Source organism: Thalassophryne amazonica, chromosome 9 (assembly GCF_902500255.1).
Source record: "Thalassophryne amazonica chromosome 9, fThaAma1.1, whole genome shotgun sequence".
Lineage (NCBI taxonomy): Eukaryota > Metazoa > Chordata > Actinopteri > Batrachoidiformes > Batrachoididae > Thalassophryne > Thalassophryne amazonica.
In genome coordinates, this window is record NC_047111.1 from 38,828,246 (window position 1) to 38,854,375 (window position 26,130).

Below are 26,130 nucleotides of genomic sequence, written 5' to 3' on the forward strand. Positions count from 1 at the left end.
ATTAAATATCTTCTCTTTGTGGTGTATTCAATTGAATATAGGTTGAAGAGGATTTGCAAATCGTATTCTGTTTTTATTTACATGATTTTACACAACGTCCCAACTTCATTGGAATTGGGATTGTACTTTATTCAAATTTCTTTTGAATAAAGTTATTCAAGGTTCTCTCCCTCAGCCCCAACCAGTCCCAGGAGAAGACTGCCCCTCCCTGAGCCTGGTTCTGCTGGAGGTTTCTTCCTGTTAAAAGGGAGTTTTTTCCTTCCCACTGTAGCCAAGTGCTTGCTCACAGGGGGTCGTTTTGACCGTTGGGGTTTTACATAATTATTGTATGGCCTTGCCTTACAGTATAAAGCGCCTTGGGGCAACTGTTTGTTGTGATTTGGCGCTATATAAAAAAATTGATTGATTGATTGATTGAAATTAATTTGTGTTTAAATGGGTCATACTGTGGGTAGATGTCTGTCCTAGGACTGAGGAGGGATCCATCATGTTGGCGGATGCAGCAACATGCAGCACCGGTGCGCGCTCCAAGAAGTGATCTGATTGGAACATGTTTTTAGCCATCTGAGCTTGTTAACTTGTTGTTTTTGGAATAACATCTGCATTCATTCATAAAATGACTGATGAGTAAATAATCGTTTACCTAGCCATGGTGGCTAACACATGCTTCTGAACTTGCGTGCTTAAGTGACCTTCCTCTGGACATATATTTATTGTGTTTTCAAGTTTTCTCTGAACATATTGGTTTCTGTGTCTTTAATAATTTTCGGTAATAGAACCTGTTGTTGTGAGGCGACAGTGTAAAGCACTAATCCACTGTGCAGTCCAAACCAGGGATATATTAGCGGCAAAAATAATATTTCTCCAATGTGTATTTGGGTTTACAATCCAGGACAGGATGAGCGGTTTGAATAACCGGGAGGGAGTCTGAGTGGAGCCGCTGCTTCTTTGCGTTGGACTACACTTTGTACAAAAGGACCCATTTGAGACGGTTTGGGCATTTGGTGAGGATACCCCCGGATTGTCTACCTAGGGAGGACTTCCAGGCACCGCCAACTGGCAGGAGGCTAGGGTAACCTGGATCCTCCAGGAAGTGTTGGAGGACTTGACGGAGTATAGGGAAGTGTGGAATGAGGTGCTTGGACTACTGCCACCACAACCTGGACCAAAATAAGCAACAGAAAATCAGTGCACAAACAAAAGTAAAGGAATGGCAAATTATTTCTTCATAGGCTTATTGAACAAATTATGTGGAAAAGAATAAATTAATACAGCTGTTTAATCAAGAAAGATGAGTCAAATCAGCTTTATTTGTTATTGTTTTTTGAAGACTTTTGAAAAACTTTCTGTTTTTGTCATTCTGAGGGAATCAGTTTTCCTCACAGTTAAAAATATAATTGTTGCGTATTCTTTATCTGAAGTCCCCAGGTGAGCCACGCCTAACCACGTAATTGATTGGGTCGCCTGACCCGCGCCTTGTTTTGATTGGCTCTGGTGCCTGTCAGTCATTCCAGCAGGTAGCAGGTCGTACTTGAGCTCAGGTGAAGTTTACCTGTGAGTCAGAACGGTTGGCTGCGCTCTGTGTCCTCAAGCGGCTCGACTCTTATTTTAAGCTCAAATAAGGCGCGGTTATATTTCAAGTCTGTTTTTTTTTAAGACACGCGTTATTTGAAGGCGTATACTGCTTGAAAGTTGATATTTTTAATGGCAACGAGTGTAGGACTGGCTATGAATCCGCCGCACCCCGCAGAGGAGAGGGCGGTGTTCACGCAGCTGAAGCCGGTCAGGATGTCGGCAGCGGACGGCGCCGAGGAAGCGTCCGTGTTTGAGGACGTCAAACCCGGGGTGAGAGTCTGTGACGCCCCGCTGAGTGCGGCCGGACTTCCGGTGAACCGGTGGTCCGGCTTCTCTTTTCTTTTTATGGCTTCTCCTTACTTGCATAATAAGTCTGTTAGACATTGTGGATGTAAGTTTTTTTGTTGTTGTTGTTTGTTTTTTAATTGTTTTGATTATAACCTGTTAATAAGTTGGCACTTTGGTGCACGTTGTTCTACTGCTTCTTCTTGAATAGATCAGGTTGTTTTTTGTTTTTTTGTTTTTTTTTACCTGTACAGGCAGGTTAAAGTCCAACACCAGACACCTGACATGTTAGAAAACACAGGTAAGTTCACCTGTAGGCTGTTTGGCGCTCATATTCTGCAAAACAACTCACTCATAAACAACTTTTGTAGGTCAACCCCATGGAAACCAACGTTGTGTTGGGTACTGTAGACATTCCAGCGTAGTTTGAAGGCAATTTTTTAGAATAATAGTAATGATATAAATGGTAATCACAGACAGCCAACGCATTTTATTGCGGATATTAATTTTTTCTACATACTGTAGTGATACAATGCAAAAGCTAAGATAGATTAAAAGTAACCCATCAATGACGATAATATTGATGGGAGTTTAATATATGGGGATCCTAAGCTTTCTTTAAAAGAAGTGCACGTCTGTGCACATAAACATCCTGTTAATGGCCCTTAACCTCCTCCAGCAAACGGAGCAGGGGGTAGAGGTTATGTGATTGTGTCTGTTCGTTTGGGTTTTAAGACGTGGCATGTGGAGACGTATGGACGGGTATTACCAAAGGTTTGTGGTGAGATAGTTGTGGTAACTGTATAATGTAGGTTGACTATTAGTGTATGCATCATATTCTGACCTAAATCAATGCTTCTTTCCTACATGTGTTAAAAACCTTCCATAACGTTCTATTTTTAAAGATGCAAAAGACCACATTCTTTGAGCAAATTGTATTTTGGATTGACAATGTGAAGAAAACAATTCTTCTGTTTTATGTGCTACAAGGTTAACAGATTAAAAAAAAAAACTGCTTGTGAATATTGTTTTATTACCTGCTGGTGACATGATACAACAATACTGTCTGGTTGCCATTTGCGAAACAAGAAGGAAACGTGGACTTCTTTTGGAAGTGTCTTCATTTTAAATTGATGATGGAAATATTACAGTACTCTTCATATTTAGTGCAGGAAGTGGAGAAGTAAATTTAAGGGGAATATCTGGAAGTGAAACTGGGTATTTGTGTATGTTCCAGTTATTCTGCGGATTTAGAATACCAACTTGACAAATCCTCAAGGCAGTGAAGTGGTGATTCCGTTCTGGTGATGAGCTGGCTCCAGTCAAAATATAAAAAAAAAAAATATTGTTTATAGTGACACATACTTGCTTTTAACTTTGTGTCCCCCCCGATGCAAATCACAAGGAAAAATGTGACTGACTCAGAAACACAAAAGCTAAAATTAAGTTGTGTGCACATTATTTATGTAAACCTGCCACAATCCTGCATTTGTGATTTTAAAAAAGAAAAAAGAAAGGGAGACAACTTTTCACAGAAAAATACACAAGATATTTTTCATATTAAAGAGTAAGAGTGGGATCACGCAGTGTCATGTTCACTAATACCAATAACTGCATGGATACAAACAGTATACATTTGGGTAAAGCTAAATTTAATGTCAGAATCCCACTAGTTATCACTGACAGATCTCAGGGCACATGTGCACCCAATTTTTTTCTTCAGAAGTTAAGGCCAGACACCTTGGTAAAGCAAGCGCAGAGGTGGTGGCCAAGTGGTTAGTGCACTTGGTTTCAGTGCAGAAGGTTCCTAGTTCAAACCCCACCCGTCACATTTCTCCAATGTGCCAATTCAACATGCAGATCCACCTTGGATTTGCGGTGGTGACCCCAAGTGCAGACAAAGGAGCAACTGAAGGGACTTACTTTTTTATTACATTTACCCTTACAAATCTAGTTGGCCTGAACCATGGTAATTAAGTAACAGTAACGTAAATTCATCATGTTGACCCAACAAATTTACATTTAGGTCACTCTGCAAAATTGTTTCTGACTAAGTTAACGCATTTTACATGGGTGCAAATACTTTCCATAATTTTATTATGTTGACTGATAAGTTATTTTTTTGAGTGTGGAGGTTCTTGTTCACCTGGCGGCCTGCCAGGGCTGTAAACTGTAAGGGAAATACTGGTGTTCCTGTGCACATGAAGGCTTCCTCGTGTATTCTGCATCGACTTGGTGTATCACATGTGCACGTCTTCAGAAATGAATCCTATGCATCCGCAAACTGCAATACAGTGTACACATGAATACTAGGGGTGATATTAATTATCAGCAAACACTGGTGGAAGATTTTTAAGAGAAGTTGTGTGACTAAGTCCACAATTTTCCAAATTTACATGATTCATGTTTATTTACAGCATACAAATCTGGACTTTCTACTTCATCTGAGTACATCCGTGTGCTTGCTGGTGGAATCCTACAGTAACATGCGTAGTGCGTAGGCCGGTCTGTGTAGAATTACGTTCATGACTCAGCAGGTTGTCTACATGAACCCGTGATTAAAAACGAGTATATTTCCGCCTTTAACGTTCCTACTCGGTGACATACATTGGAGGCGCTCATAATCCTGAGGTCAATCTCAGCTTATTTTATGTTCTTACAAATGTCAACTTTGAAATGCGTGTGCTGTCAGTTGGCAAGTAATAATTAGCTTAGCTCTGGTTTGTGCTCCTTGAGTGCCCTTCTTGTTTCACAATTATAGGTGACTGGGAGAGTACTACTTATTATTATTTTGGTGATGTCTGCACCTGAAATAGCTGTTAATTCCTCATTTGGTCACATTATTAATGAGCAGATAGACAATGATAAATTGGTTACTTGTTGTTGCACTTTTCCATCTGTTGATCAAGAAAATCTGGTAAATTCTTTTTCAAATCTTGATGCTTGAACATTTCAAAAATGTTGAGTGATGAAAATTCCCTCCCCCCCCCCCCCCCCCCCCCCCCCCACACACACACACACACTCACACACACTCACAAGGTGGAGAAGATCAAAGTTAGCCTGCAAGTGTATGTTCAAGTGTAATTACGCTGTGTGACAACAGCCAGCGGGTATTGTAATCATTAATGTGTGTTTTTCTGTGCACAAAATACCACAAAAGAGATGAGCAGATTTTTACCAAACTTGTAGGAACATTCCTTTGGGTGCGATGATTAACATTTAGAACTAATCAGTCAAAGGTGAAGGTAATTGAAAATTTATTCCCAAAAAGCACATTTTCCAGGAAATAACAGCAACCAATTTGGGCTATACAAGCACTTTGTAAAGCTTATGTCAGTCAGTAAATCATTTGTCATCAAGTGGTATAGATGATGACATCACAAAGATACCATGATGTCAAAAAAAGCTACCAGCATCTTCCCAGATATCTCCACAACCAACAGGGTTACAGAGGGGATCAAAAGCTTAACGTCATTTGTTGTTATGTGGTACAAGTAATATTATGATATCAATTAAGTGTCATGAAATTACATAATTTTAGTCCAAAAAAAAAAACACATCTATGCAGACATGCCTTTTCATTTATTTATTATCCTCTCTGCAAAACACAAAAGAGACTATTGTAATGGCCATGTCTGTCTGTTTTTGTTTGTTTGTCTGTGGCGATATCTTAAAAACACAAAAATCAATTTCAGTCAAATTTGGTGGATAAACTCATTGGATTGTCATCTCACAACACAGGTTATGTCAAAATCATAGGTCAAAGTCAAATCACAAGTCATCATGTAAAATATATTAATAACCATGTTTCAGGAACTAGACCAGGTATTGAAACAGACTTATGCTGACCTGGGGCTGCCACATAAATCACACCTCAGTGAATAGCTGGTGGCGGTGAGGTACTGCCATTATCTGGTTTCCTCATTAACTGAATGAATGAATATCAACTGAAATTTTCAATTAATCGCATTGTTCTTCCATGTGTAGGTGTATGGTTTGTCAAAGTAAGTAAAGAATGGTCAACACTGCAACAAAAAGCCAAAATAATATACTTGTCAGTTGCTTTAAAAAAAAAATAAGAAAGATACCAAAAATTTGTGCGGCAAATATAATTTTATATCCAAAGGCAAAAATAAAACACAACCTGGAAGGGACACAGTATGCCCTTTGTGCAAATTAAAGTACAATCAGAACTAATGGATGAATAACATTTTAGGGAACTTTTGTTTGGGCTGCACGATATGTCTGCATTCATTATTTATAGTACAGAATTGTAATTTTTGACCCCGTGGTGAAGACTGCACCTGTGAGAAATGGGTTTGTCTTCACAAAGAACACAGGGATGACCACCAATGTATTTGTTTGATTTGCACATGAACGTCGCCATCAGATATTCCTAAAGCTTTCACAGATTAGCTAAACACTATTATGCCATGCTTATTTAGCCATCAGACGGCAGTCCATCTGCTTTGTGAACACCTGATGCCATCAGATCTTAGAAGCAGAGTAAGTCACGATTAGTAGTACTTGGCTGGCAGACCGCTTTGGAAGACCAGGACATGGGGATGTTTCTTCACGTAGCAAGACAATCCTACGTTAACAAGATTACAGTGATGGAAAAATCTGGCCATATTTTTCTTACCATTTAAAAAAAAAAATTGCTCTGATTGTAATTCCATTACCGTAGAATTACCTACAACTGGAGTTGCATCAGGAAGGACAACAGGTGTGAAAAGTGCCAATTCTCTGTGCGGATCTGTACAGGATCTGTTGTGGCAACCATGAACCTGGAAGACAAATATCAATGTGTAGCCATCAGATGGAGCTGGGAGGTATTCCATCAACAAGTCTAAAACAAAATCCTAATTCTCACTTGCATACATGAGACGTTGGTTCCATCATTGTGATTAACTATCCATGGTAGTGTCTGCTCCTGAATTAGCCTGGTCTGTAGCGGGATAACTGTGAAGCTTAAATTATTGGTGTCACCTCCCACCGGAAACACAAAAATCAGCTCTGTCCAGTTTTCACCATGGTCACATTATCGTCACCCATATCCGCACCACTGTCCCTTACTCACAAAAATATGAGCCATGATGGGGAAAAATAAATAAATACATCCCACTACTGTATTCAAACCAGTGTGTTTCACACATGTGATGACTGAAAGTGGCACTAATCCTTCTCTTGTGACGGCTCGTATTAAACTGAGACGGCCATGTATAAAACTACTTTTTTCTTGACTAGATGTTTGCACGTCTCGTTCAGTTCCATCAGTGGGGTCTGCTGTGAAGAATGCGGCTTTCTTTGCCTTCAGCTTTTGACCATGGTTTTAACATTATATCATGTTTTTGACACTCGGCTGCTTATGTACAGGCTGGTATAAGCCTCACTAGAGTTGCCAATTACAAGATTCAGTTCTGTTTACTTCAAATCAGCTTATTTCATTTATATAGCCCCAAATCACAATAAAGTTGCCTCCAGGTGCTTCACACAAGTAAGATCGAACTTTACCAACCCCCAGAGCAAGCACACAGGTGACAGTGGTAAGGAAAAACTACTTCTGATATTGAGGAAGAAACCTCAAGCAGACCAGACTCAAAGGGGTGACCCTCTGCTTAGGCCATTCTCATAATTACAAGGTTTTGCAAATTTTTACAAAGCTGAAGAAACAGAAAATAGAAAATCAAACAACATAATAATATAAGGGTGATTCTTTAACTACGGGCACTATTGGCCTTGTAAATGTCATTTCCACCACACCATTGCCTTACAATATAAAGTGCCTCGGGGCAACTGTTTGTTGTGATTTGGCGCTATATACATGTGCTCTGATGTCAAGGTTTATCTCCATAGAAACTACCCAAACAATCTTTCATACAAACTGTTTAAAGGGACATTACAGTGTTGTGGTGGAAATAGTGTGGGACAACTACATTTTGTTTAAAAAAATCACAACAGTTGTATGACATTGAATACCCCAATTATGTTTTGATTATTTTACTGATATTTTATTCAGAGATATTTTAAAACATTAGAAAAAACGTTTCTTTACCATTCATTTTTATCATTGAAGATCAAAAGTCTGGGTGTGGGACAAGCACAAAACGGCAATATTTGCATATAATGATGCTGAAAAAAGGTGAAAAAGTCATCATAGACTACTAGAACAAATTTCTTAACACCCTTTCATTGTAAAGATAACTAAAAGTGTGAAATTTCCCCTTTTTTCTGTTTTTCATACAATATGCTCAAAGGACATAAGTGCCCGTAGTCTAAGAATCGCCCATAAAAAAGATGAGAAGTCCACATAGATGTCAGCAGCACAGGTAGGGGTCGTACACACCGTCAGTGGGCCTGTCCCTGCAACAGGGTCACTTTCAAATGCAGCATGCAGCACAAGATACATTTGATTTCAGTTCATTGAATGGAATAGGCCTCGAGTGGAAATCGCTGCACAACCCAGGCCAGGCTCTTCAATTAAGCGCAATTTCTTAAACAACGTTGATGGAATGCACCTGGTTCAGTGATGATTTTTAGCCATCGGATGCTTTTATTGGTTGTTTCTTTCAGCATTTCATGGTAGATCCCAGGCATCATGATTGTTGAAAAACCACTGTTCATTTTGCAGCACCCAGACCTGGAGTCCTTGACTCCTTCCTTACTCACCAGACTACCTTTGTACAGTATGTTCAACGGATGCCCTCACTCCACCCAGCACATAGATATTTGCTTTTACTCTGGCATGAAAAGTGGCTGCTGCTTAAACAAAGGTTTGGTGACCATTGTTCTAAGACAGTAATATCGTTATCCGTGTGTTTAAGGACTCGTTGCTTTTATATAAGCACGCAGTCTGCTTGCTTCCTCCTTCACCTTAATTTTCAAAGTGACAACTTTGACAGCTTTAACATCTTTGGGAAGACTGTTAATGTAATGTTGCAATGATGATAGATAGTTCAGATATTTGCATAGCCAGGAAAGCACCAATGGTGGCATCAAAAGACTACTGTGTCATTGGGAGGTGAATCCAGGAAAGTGTGAAATCTATTGGATAAGTTAGGGACCTTCATGGTGGAGTTTAGGGTCCTCGTGCACATTCCAGGAATAAGCGGTTGTCAAATTACTATTTGGATTTCAGTCAGACCTTTTAAAACATGGCTATAAGGCTGCTTTCTCTACAGCTGCCATTTTTTAAGCACGTGTGTAAAGCAGCTTTTAATTATTAATGGTTCGCAAAGTGAGTTTTATGAGCAATGAGAACACGGCTGTTACCAAACCAACTTTGTCTGCTAGATAAATCCTTTTTCTAAAACTTTGCTTCGCTGAAGTCACAGTCAATACTTCCACAAGGAGATAGAAACACACTTCCCATCCTGACCTTTCACAATAAAAGTCCTAGACATGCACCACCATAGTCATAGAAGTTTTAACATTTACACATTTGTGTTGCACTTTCTAACCATGTAAAGTGTTTCCCAAAATAAAAGTTTAGCGAACCACCTAGTTTTGTCAGGATTCTGTCATTATCAGGATGGTCTTCAAACTGGCAGCATTATATGTTGTGACAAATATCTGTCTGTCAGATATTATGGATGGTAGATCATCCACCTTTGTCTTAAATTTGAACAATGTTGCATTTCTATCAGATGAATTCATCTCCTTCATCAGTTCTGTAGTTATGACCCCGAGTTTCTGGTGGAACTGTAGCACAAATGTCTATTAGTTCTTGGGTGTAGATGTGCTCCGCCTTCCTCAGTGGTGTAACGTTTCTCTGGTCCCTGATCCCAAGCTTCTTATATTTAGGTCTGACAGCTTGTACAGTTGTTCGTGGCTCTGTAAATCTTTTTGAGGTGGCTCCAAAGAAGGAACCTGGTATGAAGAGATCAAAGTGCTGCAAGGCATGCTGGGATTTTGAGCTGTGACATTTGGATGGCCTTGGCTGACTTGGTTGAATAAGTGCAAATGGAACTCATAACTGCAGGGCTACAAACATTGCACAAACTGGTCGTTTATCTCTGGATGGAGCATAAACTGTGCAGTGAAGGTTTTAATAATACGTTACACACAGTGCTTAATTTGTAAAGTGGGAGGTCCCGGAGCGCAGATTATGGGTGGCCCCGGTGCAAAAAAAAAAGGGGGGGGGGGGGCTTGTGAACAACGCTGTGCGCCACACCGAAAATAAACTGGGCATGTATTGTAGGCCTGATAACACTAGTCACACCAAATCCGGATAGAGTACAAATTCCTGTTTAATGATGTACAGTGGTCCCTCGTTTATCGCGGGAGTTAGTTCTCCGCGTTCACACCGGGCGCGACGCGAGTGACTGCAGCCACAGGTTGCCATGTAATCCCTATGTAAGGACGTGTTTTGGCGCCAAACCGCGCGACGCGAGTGAAGCAATTTTGAGCGTTTTGCGCGTTTGTGGCGCAATATTGCGTCACGTCATGTTGCCCTCCTCCCCAAGTTGAAAAATCTGAACTTTTTCGTCTCGTCGCGCTGTGATGACCAATCAGGGACTGGATATGTAGTGACGTGGAGATGTCTGGAGTTTGAAGATGTGAACATGTCCTGTCTCTGGTAGCAGCCTGTGAGGAGGACTTATCTCTTTTGTCCTTTATTTCACAATTATGGCAGTTTTTGGAGCGAGCAGCAGCACCACAGCAGCGGGAGCGGAGTTTTTCTTTTTATTTTACGTGCGCGCGCGAGGGAATCATCCATGGAGATTATTTTACTTATTAACTACACAGATGTACTATAATCAGTAGTGGGCACACTTCCGATAATCTGATAACAGATAATTATTGAAGATAATGTTTTATTTATCGGATTATCTGTTTAGATAACTTTAAAACCATTATCGGACCAATTATCTTCCGATTAATCTTTGTCCAATAACTTTTGAATGAATGAATGAATGAAAACTGTTTATTTCGAACATTTGATACAACAACAATTACAAGATAGATCAGTAAAGACAACAACAAAAAAGTTCTTACTGTGTACCCAACATGTCCGAAAAGGGGTAGGGTGAAGCATCAGCTTATTTATCCCTACCCCTTCTTCCCCACAACCAGTAATACCCTTTGCCACATATACACATAGATTCCTACACACCTAAACCGATATCAATATATATATATATATATATATATATATATATACACACAAACATAAATATACACCTACACATACCTACTTGCATACAAAATACTATATATTTACAAGCCGAAGCAAAAAACAAAAACACCCTAACCCTCATTACCCTTCCTCCTCCCTATACCTAGAAAAAACATATTTTTGTACCGCTGTTTGAACTGGTTCATGCTTGGACATTCCTTGAGCCCCACTCCCAATCTGTTCCACATCCTCACCCGACAGACAGAAATACAGAAACCTTTTAATGTTGTTCGTGCCCACTGATGCTTTAAATTAAATTTCCCCCTCAGACTGCAATCCCCTGATCTGTTAAAAAACATATTTTTAATATTTGCTGGAAGTAAATTGTTTATTGCTTTATACACAATTTGTACTGTTTGAAAATGAACCAAGTCTGTGAATTTTAAGAATTTGGATTGTAAAAATAGTGGATTTGTATGATCTCTATAGCCAGTATTATGAATAATTCTTATAGCTCTTTTCTGCATTACTGATAGTGATTGTGTTGTACCTTTATAAGTATTACCCCATACCTCTGCACAGTACTGTAAATATGGTAAAACCAGTGAGCAGTAAAGAATGCGGAGTGAGTTGTGGTCTTTTAAACTTTTAAACCGATAAACAAAATAAACAAAGCTGAACAGCGACAAGCATTTTTAAAATTAGTTTAGCACTCACCTGTTAAAAGTTTTGTAACAGACACACAGCCATAACCTTTGCAAATACAAGAGAGCCGCTTGTATAAAAAGCATCTCAATCATGTGCAGACAAAAGAGAAACAGCCCCAAAAGAAAAAAAAACATTTCCTTTAACACCATACCAAAAGGCTGCCGATATCACCTAAGTCATCCAGAGGCATACGTTTTTAAGTTTTGGTTCAAATTTTAACCAAACAAATTTTGGACAAGTTATTTAAAATTACTGTCATGTCTGAGTTTTATTAAGTGAAAATATCAGACATATGTTTTAGTTTTAAAGTAATGTGCTAATTTTTAAGGTTTTGTGAGCACATCCTGTGACCCGCAATGCATTTTGGGTAGGATGATGTAATCTCAGTACATCACGACAGGACAAATGCATTTCAGACACTCTGTTCAGGCTCCACAGACAACAGCATTAAACTCTAGTGCCTAAAACTCTCTTGAATATATTCTCTGTGTTTATAGATGTTGGTTTTATTTGCGTTTGTTAAATTCCACGCATTTTAAATGTAGCAGACAGGGATTACTGTATCTGGAATTTTGTTTTCAAGGCCTCTACTGGTCAGTAGTGTTCACTAAGCATGTGGGAACCAGTAGATAGCAGTGTTCTATTTATTTTGACCCCGGTTATGTCAGATGATTGTCAAATCAACTTTTTGGCTTTGCAAATGGCTTTTTTTGTGTGCAATGAATGTATACATTATACAAGTTTCACTTTTTTAATGGAATTACAATCTTATTTCTTTTTCAAATTCTCCCATTTTTTGCATCCAGCCTTATTTCCTTTAGAAATTTCCTTGACAAATAATATCAGTCTATTAGGACGTCAGGTTATGTGTTACACATATACATGTGTGTGTATATATTTTCCAACTTATTCCCATTGATGAAACTTTTCATTTTCTGCCTAAAAGCTTATTAGATGAGTGTGTTCAGGGCTCCATTTGTTTACAAAATACACACACGTTACAGACCTTGAAATCCAACAGCAGGGATTGATATTATCCAAAGATTTATGAACATTCAAATTAACGTGCTTACACTTTATCATGATTTTCTCCATTGTGAGTTATAAAAGTGTCTTATCGTAGCGTTCGTGTGTATGTGCATTATAACGCAGCGCACGAGCAACGTTACAATATTCTTCAGAACGATAACATACGCACATGCATCCAGCAGCATACACGCTGCTGTCATAGACAACTGCCTGTAAAGATTTTTGGCAAGTTATAACTTTCTAAACAGCGTAATTTGTAATGAAAGCCGCTTCATTTGTGCGGCTCTTTCGGTGCCATGTTTGTTTTTTCAGAGACAGCAGTAAGCTCCTCCTACCCCTCCAAACGGAGGGTTTTGTAGCCCTTCGCCTTCCCCTCAGCCTCGCTCCAAAAGAGGCACTTTTACCCAGAATCCTTTGCGATCTGTTTGCTACAAAACCTCAGAATTAGTGCATTATTCAACATTAAAAGATATTTTATATTTTAACTTTGTACAAATGACATAATTGACATTAATGGAGTTATTCTATCGGTATTAATGTTATTTATAATCAAAACCATAAGTCAGCATGACTTTATTTTTCAAGACCTGCACCTGACCGGAGTGTCATAATTGATAGAGAGTTGGTTTTATGGCTGCTCTTGGAGTGCCTCTGTGTTGGGAGCGCTGTAGTAAATAAGAGCTTCCAGCAGGGGCAGAATGTAGAAAGAAAAGTGTGGTCTCATTGTTGGGGTCTGTTTTTATTTTTAATATTATTGTAAGCTATTAAATTTGTTCTACTACTAGTTGTAGATGTGTCAGAGGTAATATTGGAATTTATCTGTTATCAGTTATCTGTAACTTCCGATACATTTTTGGGTGGTTTATTGTTTTATCTTTATTGAAGATAACTTTTCAGTTATCTGATTATCTGTTATCGAAGTTAATTTTTTGGTTATCTGTGCCCATCACTGACTATAATAAAGCAAATGGTGACTGGTTTCTAAAGACAATTATGACAGAGTTTTTTGAGGGGGGAAAGAGCGAGGAGCAGCCTCACAGCAAGCCGCAGAGTTTCTTTCTTTCTTTCTTTCTTTCTTTTTAACGTGCGCGCACGAGCGAATCGTCTGTGTGGAGAATATTTTATTAACTACACAGATGTATAAAACAAATGGTGACTGGTTTCTAAACACAATTATGACAGAGTTTTTTGGGGGAAGAGCCAGCTGCAGCAAGCAGCGGAGTTTCTTTCTTTTTTTTAATTGTTTACATGTGCGCATGAACGGGACAGTTGGTCCTCAAACTGGGTCCTGCAGAGGTGGAAGGACCACTGAAAGCGGCCATCATCCACACGCAGCTCGTGCAGCAAATAATGATACTCTCTGTATTGGAAGCTTTTCACAACAACTCGCTCCGTGTGATCAAGGTCCGTCATGATGACTTGACGCCGAGCGGAATGGAAGCTCCTCCTATTTGATGACGCACCGGGGTGAATTTTCGCAGCGAAAGTCCACCCAAGCAGAGCGACACACCGGGCGAAGGAGGCGCGTCCGTCGTCACGCGACCCCCGCGAATTTGTAGCGTCTGATCGCGCCCGGTGTGAGCGCGGCATTTTTTTACACATATTATAGATGTTTGTAAAACCCCTCACTACACACTTTTCTCAAACAGGCATTAACATTTTCTCACTTTTCTCTCTTGTGTAAACACTCTCTTTTTTCTTCTGTGCGAGAAGATTATAAACAGACACATGCAGAACACAATGCGTGGCTCTCCCTTCACTCATTGCCTCCGGGGGTACGGATGCGGGACCTGCAAAGAATCCAAGTCGTCTCTCGGTGGCCACGGAGCTCTGCGGCTACGGTCAACATCCGGATCAAAACAGCGAGCGTAGCCTCTGGACCTGTTGCCAGATTTGGCGCAATTCCGCGCAGCAGACAGGAGGGCGGTGGTGTGATTGACAGTGAGAGCAATCGCAGTGATTTTTTTTTTTTATATTTTGTTAGTCAAGAGAGGTGGCGGATCACGGATCCAGTATAAATGATAATAAAATCTTTTTAAGAAATCCTATTGAAAAAGATTTTTGTTACATTTCTCAGTTTTGTGAGTAATTGGCAGCATTGTAGTTGATAAAGTTTCACTTGTTGCTTTGGAATAGTAACTTTCTTCTGGGTTTTTTGCTGTCGTTATGAGGTTGGCATTTCTGAATATGTTACATTCGTGTCTCGTGTTTTTTTGTTTGTTTGTTTTGATGATATACCTGCGTTATGAATTGTTAAAATCTGTGTTTGATGCACAATATGATGTCTTAATTTGCGTGTTAATGGAGGCTGCAGCAAGAGGTGAAAATCATCTCTTTGGTCCAGTGTAGAAAGAAGTTATTAAAAAGTTTTGAGAGATTTGTAGTCCTGTTGATTAGTCTTATCATGAACTGAAGATGAATAAACAGTTTGTATCAAATGAACGTGTGATCAAAATTTAAAATGATCTGTTTAATTGCAGCTAGTCCGTATGGGGTTGATTACCTCAGTATCATTAGTTAGCCATTTTTAAATTGTAAATCAGCAGAGAGAAACAACAAAAAAATGTAGAAATGCAAATAAATAATCTGTTAAGCTGCTTTCAAACATTTGTAGTAATATTTTAGCATTGGCTGCCTTTTCATCTGAGGGCAGGTTTTAAAATGTTGTTACTAACTTATAATATTTGATCAAAGTTGTAAAACTGCATTTAAGACTCCTATGCACTCAGCTGGGTACAATCGATGACTTCTGTCATTTGGCTTCTCCCATTTTGCTGAAAGACACCATAGCAGATTTGATATGTATCACTGTGTTGATTTGGCACAAGTTTTACACCGGATGTCCTTCCTGGTGCAACTCCAGTTACATAGCGAATGGGTACGGGTGGTCTTGATCCAGGAACCTTCTGCTTTGGAAGCAGGTGGACTGACCACAAAATGTTAAACAATCAAAAGTAATTTTTATTCCAAATGTAGTACATCCACGATGGGTCCTTCAGAAATTAGGTCCCTTGTCAAAGTTTTCCTGCAGTACTAAATGTGAAATGCACGGACATCAGTTTGATTGTGAAACAAACAAAAGTGTGCTGTTAAAAAAAAAAGACAGCTGAAGTTGTTTGTCAGCTTCATGTATCTGAAGATGATGGCAGCGGCTAAAGTTCATGTCAAGGATTAAACATAACTAGCGTGTTTCCCGTGGGGATCCATGGGCTCTAGATTGGGCAGTGTTTATAAAACATGTAGCTGATATGTTTCAAGGGTGGTAATAAATTATGCAAGCTTTTTGTAATGATTTGGAATGGCGTGTGTTGTTACGTAATAGCCGTAATTTCTCCAAAAATATTAGACCTATCAACGTTCATCCTTGAATCAAAACACATAAGCAAACCAAGTGGCAAATGTCAGCTCTCCCCAGTTTGTCCGAGTTCAAAGGTACAGACACACACATACACAGAGGCCACTTGGCTTTTAATATTACATAATACATATTTTGTGTAGTGGATGCCTAACAGTCACAGTGTGTGTGGATTTTAAGTTTGTACAGTTTTAACTATAACCAATCAGTCAGTTTTCTTTCCAGCCTTGTGGGTCCCAAATAAATACTTATTTATCTTTTGTTATTTTGTGTGAACAATGATGAGGTGTATCATTTGCACGGCTTGATCTAGCACACAGGTGCGTCAGTTTTAAGGACTCTAGTGGCTAGAAAATGCTAACATTTCTTTGCCAATGTGAGGAAGAGCCAGTTATCTGTGTGGTTGGTTGCCATCCAGAACCCAAAACAGTTCTGTAGTGTGGTGAACAGTGGCATGCAGCACCAGTGCTGCTCATAGAACTGAACTGAGCTCAAGAGTGTTTTTTTTGTTTGTTTTTTTTGTCTCCAGTATCAAATATTTTGTGAGATTATCTCAGGGAAGCATAATGCAAACCTGTTCAAGCACCAGAGGATTTTCAGTTTCATTTTGAGCAGTAGAGAGGAGGTGAGTGTCATTGGCTTGTTACAGTGCTGTTAGTGACTCACAGAGAATAACATATTGTTCTTAATTTGACTGTTTCCATTTTGCCTGAAATTGAAATCTGCCACATGCATATCATTTGCATATTATCATGTTTCAATGATTTCCTTGTTTTTTTATTTGAGTTTGCAAAATAATCATGTAATCATAAATGTTCAAACATGCACCAACTTCACATGTTGTAGTCACCCCTTACACACCATTAATGTGCCATGCACATGCCATGCCGGAAAGCACCAGTTTGTTCAGAACCTCCACGTCCGTGATAAAAAGTGTGTGTGTGTTTGCACATTAAACACATGCACAGGCAGCGGTGACACGCCGTCAGTGGCCAGTATAGCATGCCACTGGTTGCCATTAAAATGCCACGCAAACAGCTTCTGTGTGAGAGGGGCTTTGTGGTGTAACTACCGAAGAGACTTGGTGTTCTTCAGTGTAGTTAAAGAAACCAAAGATCAAACATTTATATGTTGGTATCAACCAAAATAAGTTTGGAAATGGCGTCATGTCAAATATTGACTAAAATCCAACATTGTACTTTCCTAAAATGTTGTGTATTTAGTTGCAAGGAGAAGTATTTTACCGCTGTCTTTTTTGATTGCCCCATGCACTTCCTCAGTTTTAACAATCAAACCAAGCAGGAGACCAATTAAAATCTTTTTAATCCTAAGTGAAATGTTTAACCCAAAACAGTTTAAAAATATAACTCAGTGCTAAAATACCCTCAGCCATTTGTGCATTGTCTTCTTTATAATTTGCACTTGTTTAATCCCATTGCAAAGTGTGTGTGTGTGTGTGTGTATGTGTGTGTGTGTATATATATATATATATGTATATGTATATATATATGTATGTATATGTATATGTATATATATATGTATATGTATGTATATGTATATGTATATATATATGTATATGTATATATATATGTATATGTATATGTATATGTATATATATATGTATATGTATATGTATATGTATATGTATATATATATGTATATGTATATGTATATATATACATACGTATATATATGTATGTATATATATATGTATATATAGTAGTGCTATGTGACTAAAAAGATGAATCCAGGTTTTGAGTATACGAGGTCTGTGATATAAAAAGCGGTCCTTTTTAATTTTTTTTTAAAAAATAAATGGATTTGATTCATATGTTTTTACGTCAGACAAGCTTGAACCCTCGTGCGCATGCGTGAGTTTTGTCATGCCTGTCGGTGACGTCATTCGCCTGTGGGCAGGCTTTGAGTGAGGTGTGGACTCCCCTTCCCGTCGGAATCTCTTTGTCTGAGACACTGCAGGGAGGCGGCGCGTGTTGCTTTATCAAATTTTTTCAGGACCGGTGAGGGATATCCGTGTGGACACTATTCGAGAAATTCAGCTGGTTTTTGGTGTAAAGTTTAACGGCTAATGAGAGATTGTGGAGTTTCTTTCGCTTTAAGCACAGCCCACAAAGTGGATCGGCGCGGACGGAGATGGCGTCCGTCTGGCTGTTTCGAGCTGAAAACATTCTAATTTAAAGCTCTGTTCACCCAGGACATCGTCAGAGAACAGAGAAGTTTCAGAAGAAGCCAGCATCAGGAGTTTACCCGGACATTCCACTGTTAAAGGAGATTTTGTAATGAAAGAACGTGCGGACGAATTTGCCGAGTCGGATCCGTGACGACGTGGCAAATCCGTCTGCGCCGCGACAGGAAAAACACCTCCGTGTTGAAAACCATTTGTAAAATTCAGGCGGCTTTTGATGGCTTTCAACAAGTGAGTATCTGAGAAATTGTTTAACAGCTTGGGCATGTTCCAACTTGTCCGTTAAAGTTTCCAACGGAGGTGTTTTTCCTGTGGCGACCCCCGCGGTCGGGTCCGGCCCGACATGCGAATCTGCCCGCACGTTCTTTCATTACAAAATCTCCTTTAATAGTGGAATGTCTGGATAAACTCCTGATCCTGAATTCTTCTGAAAGTTCTCTGTTATCTCACAACGTCTTGGGTCCACAGAGCCTGAAATTAGGAAGTTTTCAGCTAGAAACAGCGAGACGACGACGCCTCGGTGCGCAGATCGCCATCAGGCGCCGTGGGCCGTCCTTACGGCAACAGTAAAACTCCAAAATCTCTCATCAGCCGTTAAAATTTTCACCGAAAACCAACTGAATTTATCGAATGGTGTCCACTCCGTTGTGCCTTACAGGTTTGAAAATTTTTTATCAAACAAAGCAGCAGTCTCTGAGCCATTCCTAAACAATGAAAAAATCGACGAGAGGGTGGGCCACTCCTCACTCAAAGACTGCCCACAGGCGAATGACGTAACCGACAGGCATGAAAAAACTCTCGCATGCCCACGAGGGTTCAAGCATGTCTGATGTAATCGCACGTGATTCAAATCCATATAGTTTTTGAAAAAAATAATAACGTCCGTTACTTTTCTCACAGACCTCGTATTTCTTATTGTTAGATGGGAAACAAGGTACCAGTAGATTCAGTAGATTCTCACAAATCCAACAAGTCCAAGCATTCATGATATGCACACTCTTAAGGCTATGATTTGGGCTATTAGTAAAAAAAAAAAAAGTAGAAAAGGGGGTGTTCACAATAATAGTAACATCTGCTGTTGATGCTACAAACTCAAAACTATTATGTTCAAACTGCTTTTTTAGCAATCCTGTGAATTACTAAACTAGTATTTAGTTGTATAACCACAGTTTTTCATGATTTCGTCACATCTGCGAGGCATTAATTTTGTTAGTTTGGAACCAAGATTGTGCTCGTTTACTAGTGTGCTTGGGGTCATTGTCTTGTTGAAACACCCATTTCAAGGGCATGTCCTCTTCAGCATAAGGCAACATGACCTCTTCAAGTATTTTGACGTATCCAAACTGATCCATGATACCTGGTATGCGATATATAGGCCCAACACCATAGTAGGAGAAACATGCCCATATCATGATGCTTGCACCATCATGCTTCACTGTCTTCACTGTGAACTGTGGCTTGAATTCAGAGTTTTGGGGGTCATCTCACAAACTGTCTGTGGCCCTTGGACCCAAAAAGAACAATTTTACTCATCAGTCCACAAAATATTCCTCCATTTCTCAATAGGCCAGTTGATGTGTTCTTTGGCAAATTGTAACCTCTTCTGCACGTCTTTTATTTAACAGAGGGACTTTGCGGGGGATTCTTGCAAATAAATTAGCTTTACACAGGCGTCTTCTAACTGTCACAGCACTTACAGGTAACTCCAGACTGTCTTTGTTCATCCTGGAGCTGATCAATGGGTGAGCCGTAGCCATTCTGGTTATTCTTCTGTCCATTTTGATGGTTGTTTTCTGTTTTCTTCCACGTTTCTCTGGTTTTTTGTCCATTTTAAAGCATTGGAGATCATTGTAGATGAACAGCCTATAATGTTTTGCACCTGCATATAAGTTTTCCCCTCTCCAATCAACTTTTTAATCAAACTACGCTGTTCTTCTGAACAATGTCTTGAATGTCTCATTTTCCTCAGGCTTTCAAAGAGAACAGCATGTTCAACAGGTGCTGGCTTCATCCTTAAATAGGGAACACCTGATTCACACCTGTTTGTTCCACAAAATTGATGAACTCACTGACTGAATGCCACACTACTATTATTGTGAACACCCCCTTTTCTACTTTTTTCCTCATTGCTGGAAGATGTGTCCTCTACTCCATATTCAAATTATTACAAAGAGCTACGACGCCATGTTAAGTTATAGTTAGCCCCTCAGGCAACTGCGGTGACAGCTGCAACCTGAGAAGATTACCTCAAGTGCCTTTGGTTCCCCGTGAACACACACGCAGTTGACGTCTCAAACAAACAGATCACTCAGTGTTTGTCTACTTTGTTTCTCTGACTGTTAACCTCCATTTCTCCCTCTTTCCTCCTCAGTCTCTCGTCATTTTTGTCTTTTAAAATATCTAAAGAGTGTTTGGGCTCTTAGAACGCACAATAGAAGGTTGTGGGTTAAAGGAGAAAAATAACCCTGCCTCTCTTGTCTTTTCCTACTTACTTTATTTTCTCAGAGATGTTTTTCTTTGTGTTGGTGTTTTAAAAGGCTGCTGAACTAAGCTGGTGTGTCGTGACAGCAGCATGTTGTCCAACCTGTCTGAGCAGGGCCCACATCTCCATAGCCTGCCTCGGGGCAGGTAGGGAGGATGGTAAAATCCGACCTCATGAGAAAGTCACTGCTGCAGAGAAAAGGCTGCTGATGAAGATGGGCTGCTCTAATCACACTCGGGTGTTAGCTCTAGCGGAGGCTCATCACGGGAATATTGTTTGCTTTATTCTTATCTCTTCGTTCCTGCTGCCAGCTGATGAACTTGTGAAACAAAGTCTGTAAATCAACTCGCTGAACCTTCATCTGGGGGACACCTGTGCGTTTTGTTTTCTACAGTTGATTTAATGGCGGTAGAAGGCATGTCTGGAAACTGCTGGATCAACTGTCAAGCTTTATCACGTTTGATTTTTAAAAGGAAATTTAGCGAAAGTGTAAATGGTGGCTTAGTGGTTAGCACTGTTGCTTCACCGCAAGAAGGTCATGGGATTGATTCCCACCTGTGGAGTTTGCATGTTCTCCCCATGTTTGCGTGGGTTTGCTCCAGGTGCTCCAGCTGCCTCCCACATTTAAAGACATGCAAGTTAGGTAAATTGGAAACTTTACAATTGCCCCAGGTCTCCCTTGCAAAATAGATCTTGATCTCAATGGGACTAACCTGGTTAAATAAAGGTTAAAATTAAAATGACAAAACATCACCCGAGTAATCTTCAGTAGAGTTCTATATCGTTTCTCAAAACTCGATACGATATGCATCATTGGATGCCAGATATTCCATGCTTATCGCAATATCAATACATTTGTGTGCTTAATACCGCTTATATAAATTTTATTTAAATGCATGCATAAATGATAGAGTATGGTGTTGGTGTGTAAACCATTCTTTAAATGCTCTAGGTATACACACGTTATTGTGTGTTAGATTAGTATTTTCTTTTTTTTTCTTTTTTTCTTTTTTTTGCATTTAAACTGTCACAACCTACGTTTGATAAGATTACTAATCCCAAGAGCTGTAATCATTTTCAAATTTATGGCTTCCCTAACCCACCTGATTTTAAAGCTAGAACCCCAAGCAGACCCAGTTATGACATTTCTTAAAAAAAAAATTGCTTCACATCTAACTTTAATTATGCCAAAAATTTTAATGAAATAAGTATAGTAAAAATATGAGACAGAATAATACTATTAGTAGTAATTATATATGAATGTCTTCAAAAGTGGTCCTTTAAGGGTGTTGTTGGGGTCGGGGGGATCCCATCCTCTTTCCCCTCTGGCTGTGCCCCTGTCCTGCACAGGCTGAGCAGGAAGAATGGCAAACTCATGTATTTATGTGGAAAATACTACCTGATTGGCAGCTAAGAAGGTTTTATCTGTGCTTTTATCCCATCATCACAAAGAGAATTTGTGAACTCACCGCAGGTGTATACATATGTACTTTGAAAGAAAAGAAAGCCTAAATATGTTTCTAAAAGTCACAGTGGGTGTGCTTCTCTTGTTCAATGCATTGTCACCACACTGTTTTTTCCAGGTTAAAGCACTCAGAGCTGCACAAAACAGTGGATTGACAAACTGCTCGCCACATCCACCACTGGTATATCAAAATTATGGGGATGACATTCCCGACATGCATGATGCTTTGATAATGTAGTGACCCTAGATCCTAATCATCAACATGAATGTCAGCCTTTTTGTTTCTCAGTTGCACCACACCAGTGAAGGGCCCTATTTTGACAGTTGAACAGTGTACAATGAGGGGAGGAGAGTAGCATAGATGTTTTTGCAAATTCTATTTGCAATCGAGAGGGTGCATAAACTGAATGTAAAGCTGGAAACTGGGCAGAGGTTGGTTTTACAGTGTTCATTAGTCAAAGAGGTGTTATGTGCCAAAGATAAATTCAGCCAGTCAGAGTGATGCCTGTCATTCACTTTAATCCAGAGAAGAGGGAAACAAACTTAATGGTAGACATGCAAGATATAGGCTTAAAACTAGGAGTGTCACAGTTCAAAGAAGGCAGTTTTTGGTTCATATTTGTTTTTAGATGTCATGGTTTGGTATGAGTTTGGTTTTTACATACACTAGCTGCTGTCTATTTTAGCAAGTGTAAACTTTCTTTTTTTCATTAAATGTTTGCAAATTGGATTGCATCTCTTGTCATCAAGTGTTTTGGTTGTCTTTTGGTTTTTCATTTATCTTTGATGTCTTTTTTGGTTGTTTGTATGTTGTGCAACATGTGCAGCCAGACTGCCTTGAAAATTTTGACGATTTAAGTTTGTTTTGTTTCTGCACATGACAGCATCTCTTAAAACCTCACTCTGTAAGTCCCTTCGGCTGCTCCCTTGTTTGCACTCGGGGTCACCACAGCAAATCCGAGGTGTGGCTAATCATCTGTGAAATTTTACACCAATTCATATAAAATGTCAACTTTTATCATAAGTTGGTGGCATTTTCTGTGCAAAGTTTCAGCATTTTGAGTTGTGGATGGTTCAAGTTATGTCATGTTACAGCAAAAGAAAATCCGATGGGTGCTGAGAACATGTCTTCACTCATGCTGCTTGCCACTGATGTGCTCTGCGGATGAGAAAAAAATTCATGCATTGTGTTATAGCTTCATGTAGTTTATAGTCAGCTTAATATTTCTTCCTGCACACTTTGAACTCGACCTTCCACCATCGTTCTGCATCAGCTGCCTCCATACAGTACATATGAAAACATGCCATCAACTATTTCTAACGTGGGGAGAATTTCTCCCAGTATATTGATCGACCCCTACTTAATGGGGACATGAATAAGAGTTGTAAGCCTCCACAGCCATCCACTTATGATGTGAGGGCGAGTTCTCGAACTGCATCTAAAACTGTGTAATTCGAAGTTTGGACGCCCAATAGCATTCCTCCATGTGGGTTTGGCCTTTGTAACGGATTTGTAAAGTTTAGGGATTTTATTTAACACAAAAACAGTTCTGACAATAGCTTGAAAATTTTGTGGAAAAAGTACTAGAGAAAGATAAGCTTTGGAAGAGATGAGCACATTTTAGTGAGTTCATCTTCATGCAAGTTGGAGGCAGTAATGACCAACATGTGAAATGTTGTTAAAATTAAACTTTAATAAGGCCTCAAATTTAACTCTGATTTGAATACCGAGACATGTGAAGGAATCTTAAATGGGAATTATGTAGAGGACAGTTATGTGATGCTGCATTTGGGGGGAAAGTTTTTTTTTTTTTGTTTTAATCTGGATTGAAAGGATTATTTAAGTGGTCAAATATAGTGAAGGTGTCTGACACATTTGGGATGGATATGGAAAGGTTGGATATTCACAGCAGTTAGTCATCTGCATAGAGTGAAGTCTTATATATTACGCAGTGCATAATTACACCTGTAATACAAGGGTCTGATCTAAGCGAGCTAGCAGGTGGCTCAATAGTAATGTCAAACAAAAGAGGACTAAGTCTGCAGTCCTGTTAGGTGGAGCAGTGCCTGGAGAACTGTTTTGAGTGGTTATTGTTAGTTCTAACTGAAACTGTAGGGGATGCATAATGCAATTTTACCAAAGCAACACAATTCTTGCCAAATACAAACTTCTCCAGTGTATACAAAAGGTTCATCCACTCCAATTGGTCAAAGGGTTTTTCTGTATCAATACATATCAGAGCTTTTGTTGCATTTATTGGGCAGGAGTTGTATAATTCATTAACAGTATTTTATTGGAAAAAAAAACCTGCGTGTTTTGGGTGACCCCTTTGTAATCTGGAGATGATAGTGGGAAGAACAAGTTCCAAACACAAAATGAATAATTTAGATAAAAGCTTCAAGTCTGTAGCCAGTAAACTGATAAAGCGATAGCTGGCACAGGATAGAGAACCTTTATTTTTCTCCAGTAACAGGGAAACTGAGGCATAGGAAAGTGGTATCACTATGAATCCATATACATATCTATTAAAATTTATGCTAATATTGTAAAAATGTCTCCGGGTAGCCTCCCAGTCACAGACACATCCATTTTGGACTGGGCAAGCAGCTTGTCTCGGGTCATTTTTAGTGATTGACTCCTCCAGCTTCTTGGCTGCATCAGGGCTTGACCTTGACATTTCTAATGAGTCAGGAAAAAAAAGTCAGAATTTTGTTTATATGTAGGGCGGTATAAAACAGTTTAAAATGTTCAATTTGGGTGGGATATGTCCTCAGGCCAGAATGAATCCAAAGGTGAGAAATCTGATGTGTGAGCGATGCTTGTTGTAGTTGGTGGGCAAACAAATTGCTGGTTTCAAAATAGGCACATACAGTGAGGAAAATAAGTATTTGAACACCCTGAGGTTTTGCAAGTTCTCCCACTTAGAAATCATGGAGGAGTCTGAAACTTTCATCTTAGGTGCATGTCCACTGTGAGAGACATAATCTAAAAAGAAAAATCCGGAAATCACAATGTATGATTTTTTTTTTTTTTTTTAATAATAATAATTTATTTGTATGTTACTGCTGCAAATAAGTATTTGAACACCTGGGCAATTCTACAGTAACAGAATTACAATCTGAGCTAATCTGTCGTGGTTAGATGCCATATGTCCAGATTTTGCTGCTGTTGTAATTCCGTTACCATAGAATTGCCCACCTACCAACCAGCAAGAATTCTGGCTCACACAGACCTATTAATTTTTCTTTAAGAAGCCCTCTTATTCTGCACTCTTTACCTGTATTAATTGCACCTGTTTGAACTTGTTACCTGTATAAAAGACACCTGTTCACACACTCAATCAATCACACTCCAACCTGTCCACCATAGCCAAGACCAAAGAGCTGTCTAAGGACACCAGGGGCAAAGCTGTAGACCTGCACAAGGCTGGGATGGACTACAGGACAACAGGCAAGCAGCTTGGTAGAAGGCAACAACTGTTATGATTATTTATTAGAAAGTGGAAGAAACACAAGATGACTATCAATCTCCCTCGGTCTGGAATTCCATGCAAGATCTCACTTTGTGGGGTAAGGATGATTCTGAGAAAGCTCAGAACTACACAGGAGGACCTGGTCAATGACCTGAAGAGAGCTGGGACCACAGTCACAAAGATTACATTAGTAACACATGATGCTGTCATGGTTTAAAATCCTGCAGGGCAGCAAGGTCCCCCTGCTCAAGCCAGCACATGTCCATGCCTGTTTGAAGTTCACCAATGACCATCTGGATGATCCAGAGGAGGCATGGGAGAAGGTGATGTGGTCAGATGAGACAGAATAGAGGTTTTTGGAATCAACTCCACTTACCATGTTTAGAGGATGAGAACAACTCCAAGAAAACCATCCCAACCGTGAAGCATGGGGGTG

General features: G+C 39.5%; 1 protein-coding gene across 1 annotated transcript in view; it reads left to right on the forward strand.

Annotated features, from left to right (window-relative positions):
- The first annotated feature begins 1,573 nt into the window (after nucleotides 1–1,573).
- Nucleotides 1,574–26,130, forward strand: part of klf5l (Kruppel-like factor 5 like) — an 81,484-nt gene continuing 56,927 nt past the window's right edge. Inside the window, exon 1 of the mRNA XM_034177911.1 lies at nucleotides 1,574–1,845. Within this exon, the coding sequence (XP_034033802.1) occupies nucleotides 1,705–1,845 (141 nt within the window). The 5' untranslated portion in view covers nucleotides 1,574–1,704. The remainder of the gene's footprint in view (nucleotides 1,846–26,130) is intronic.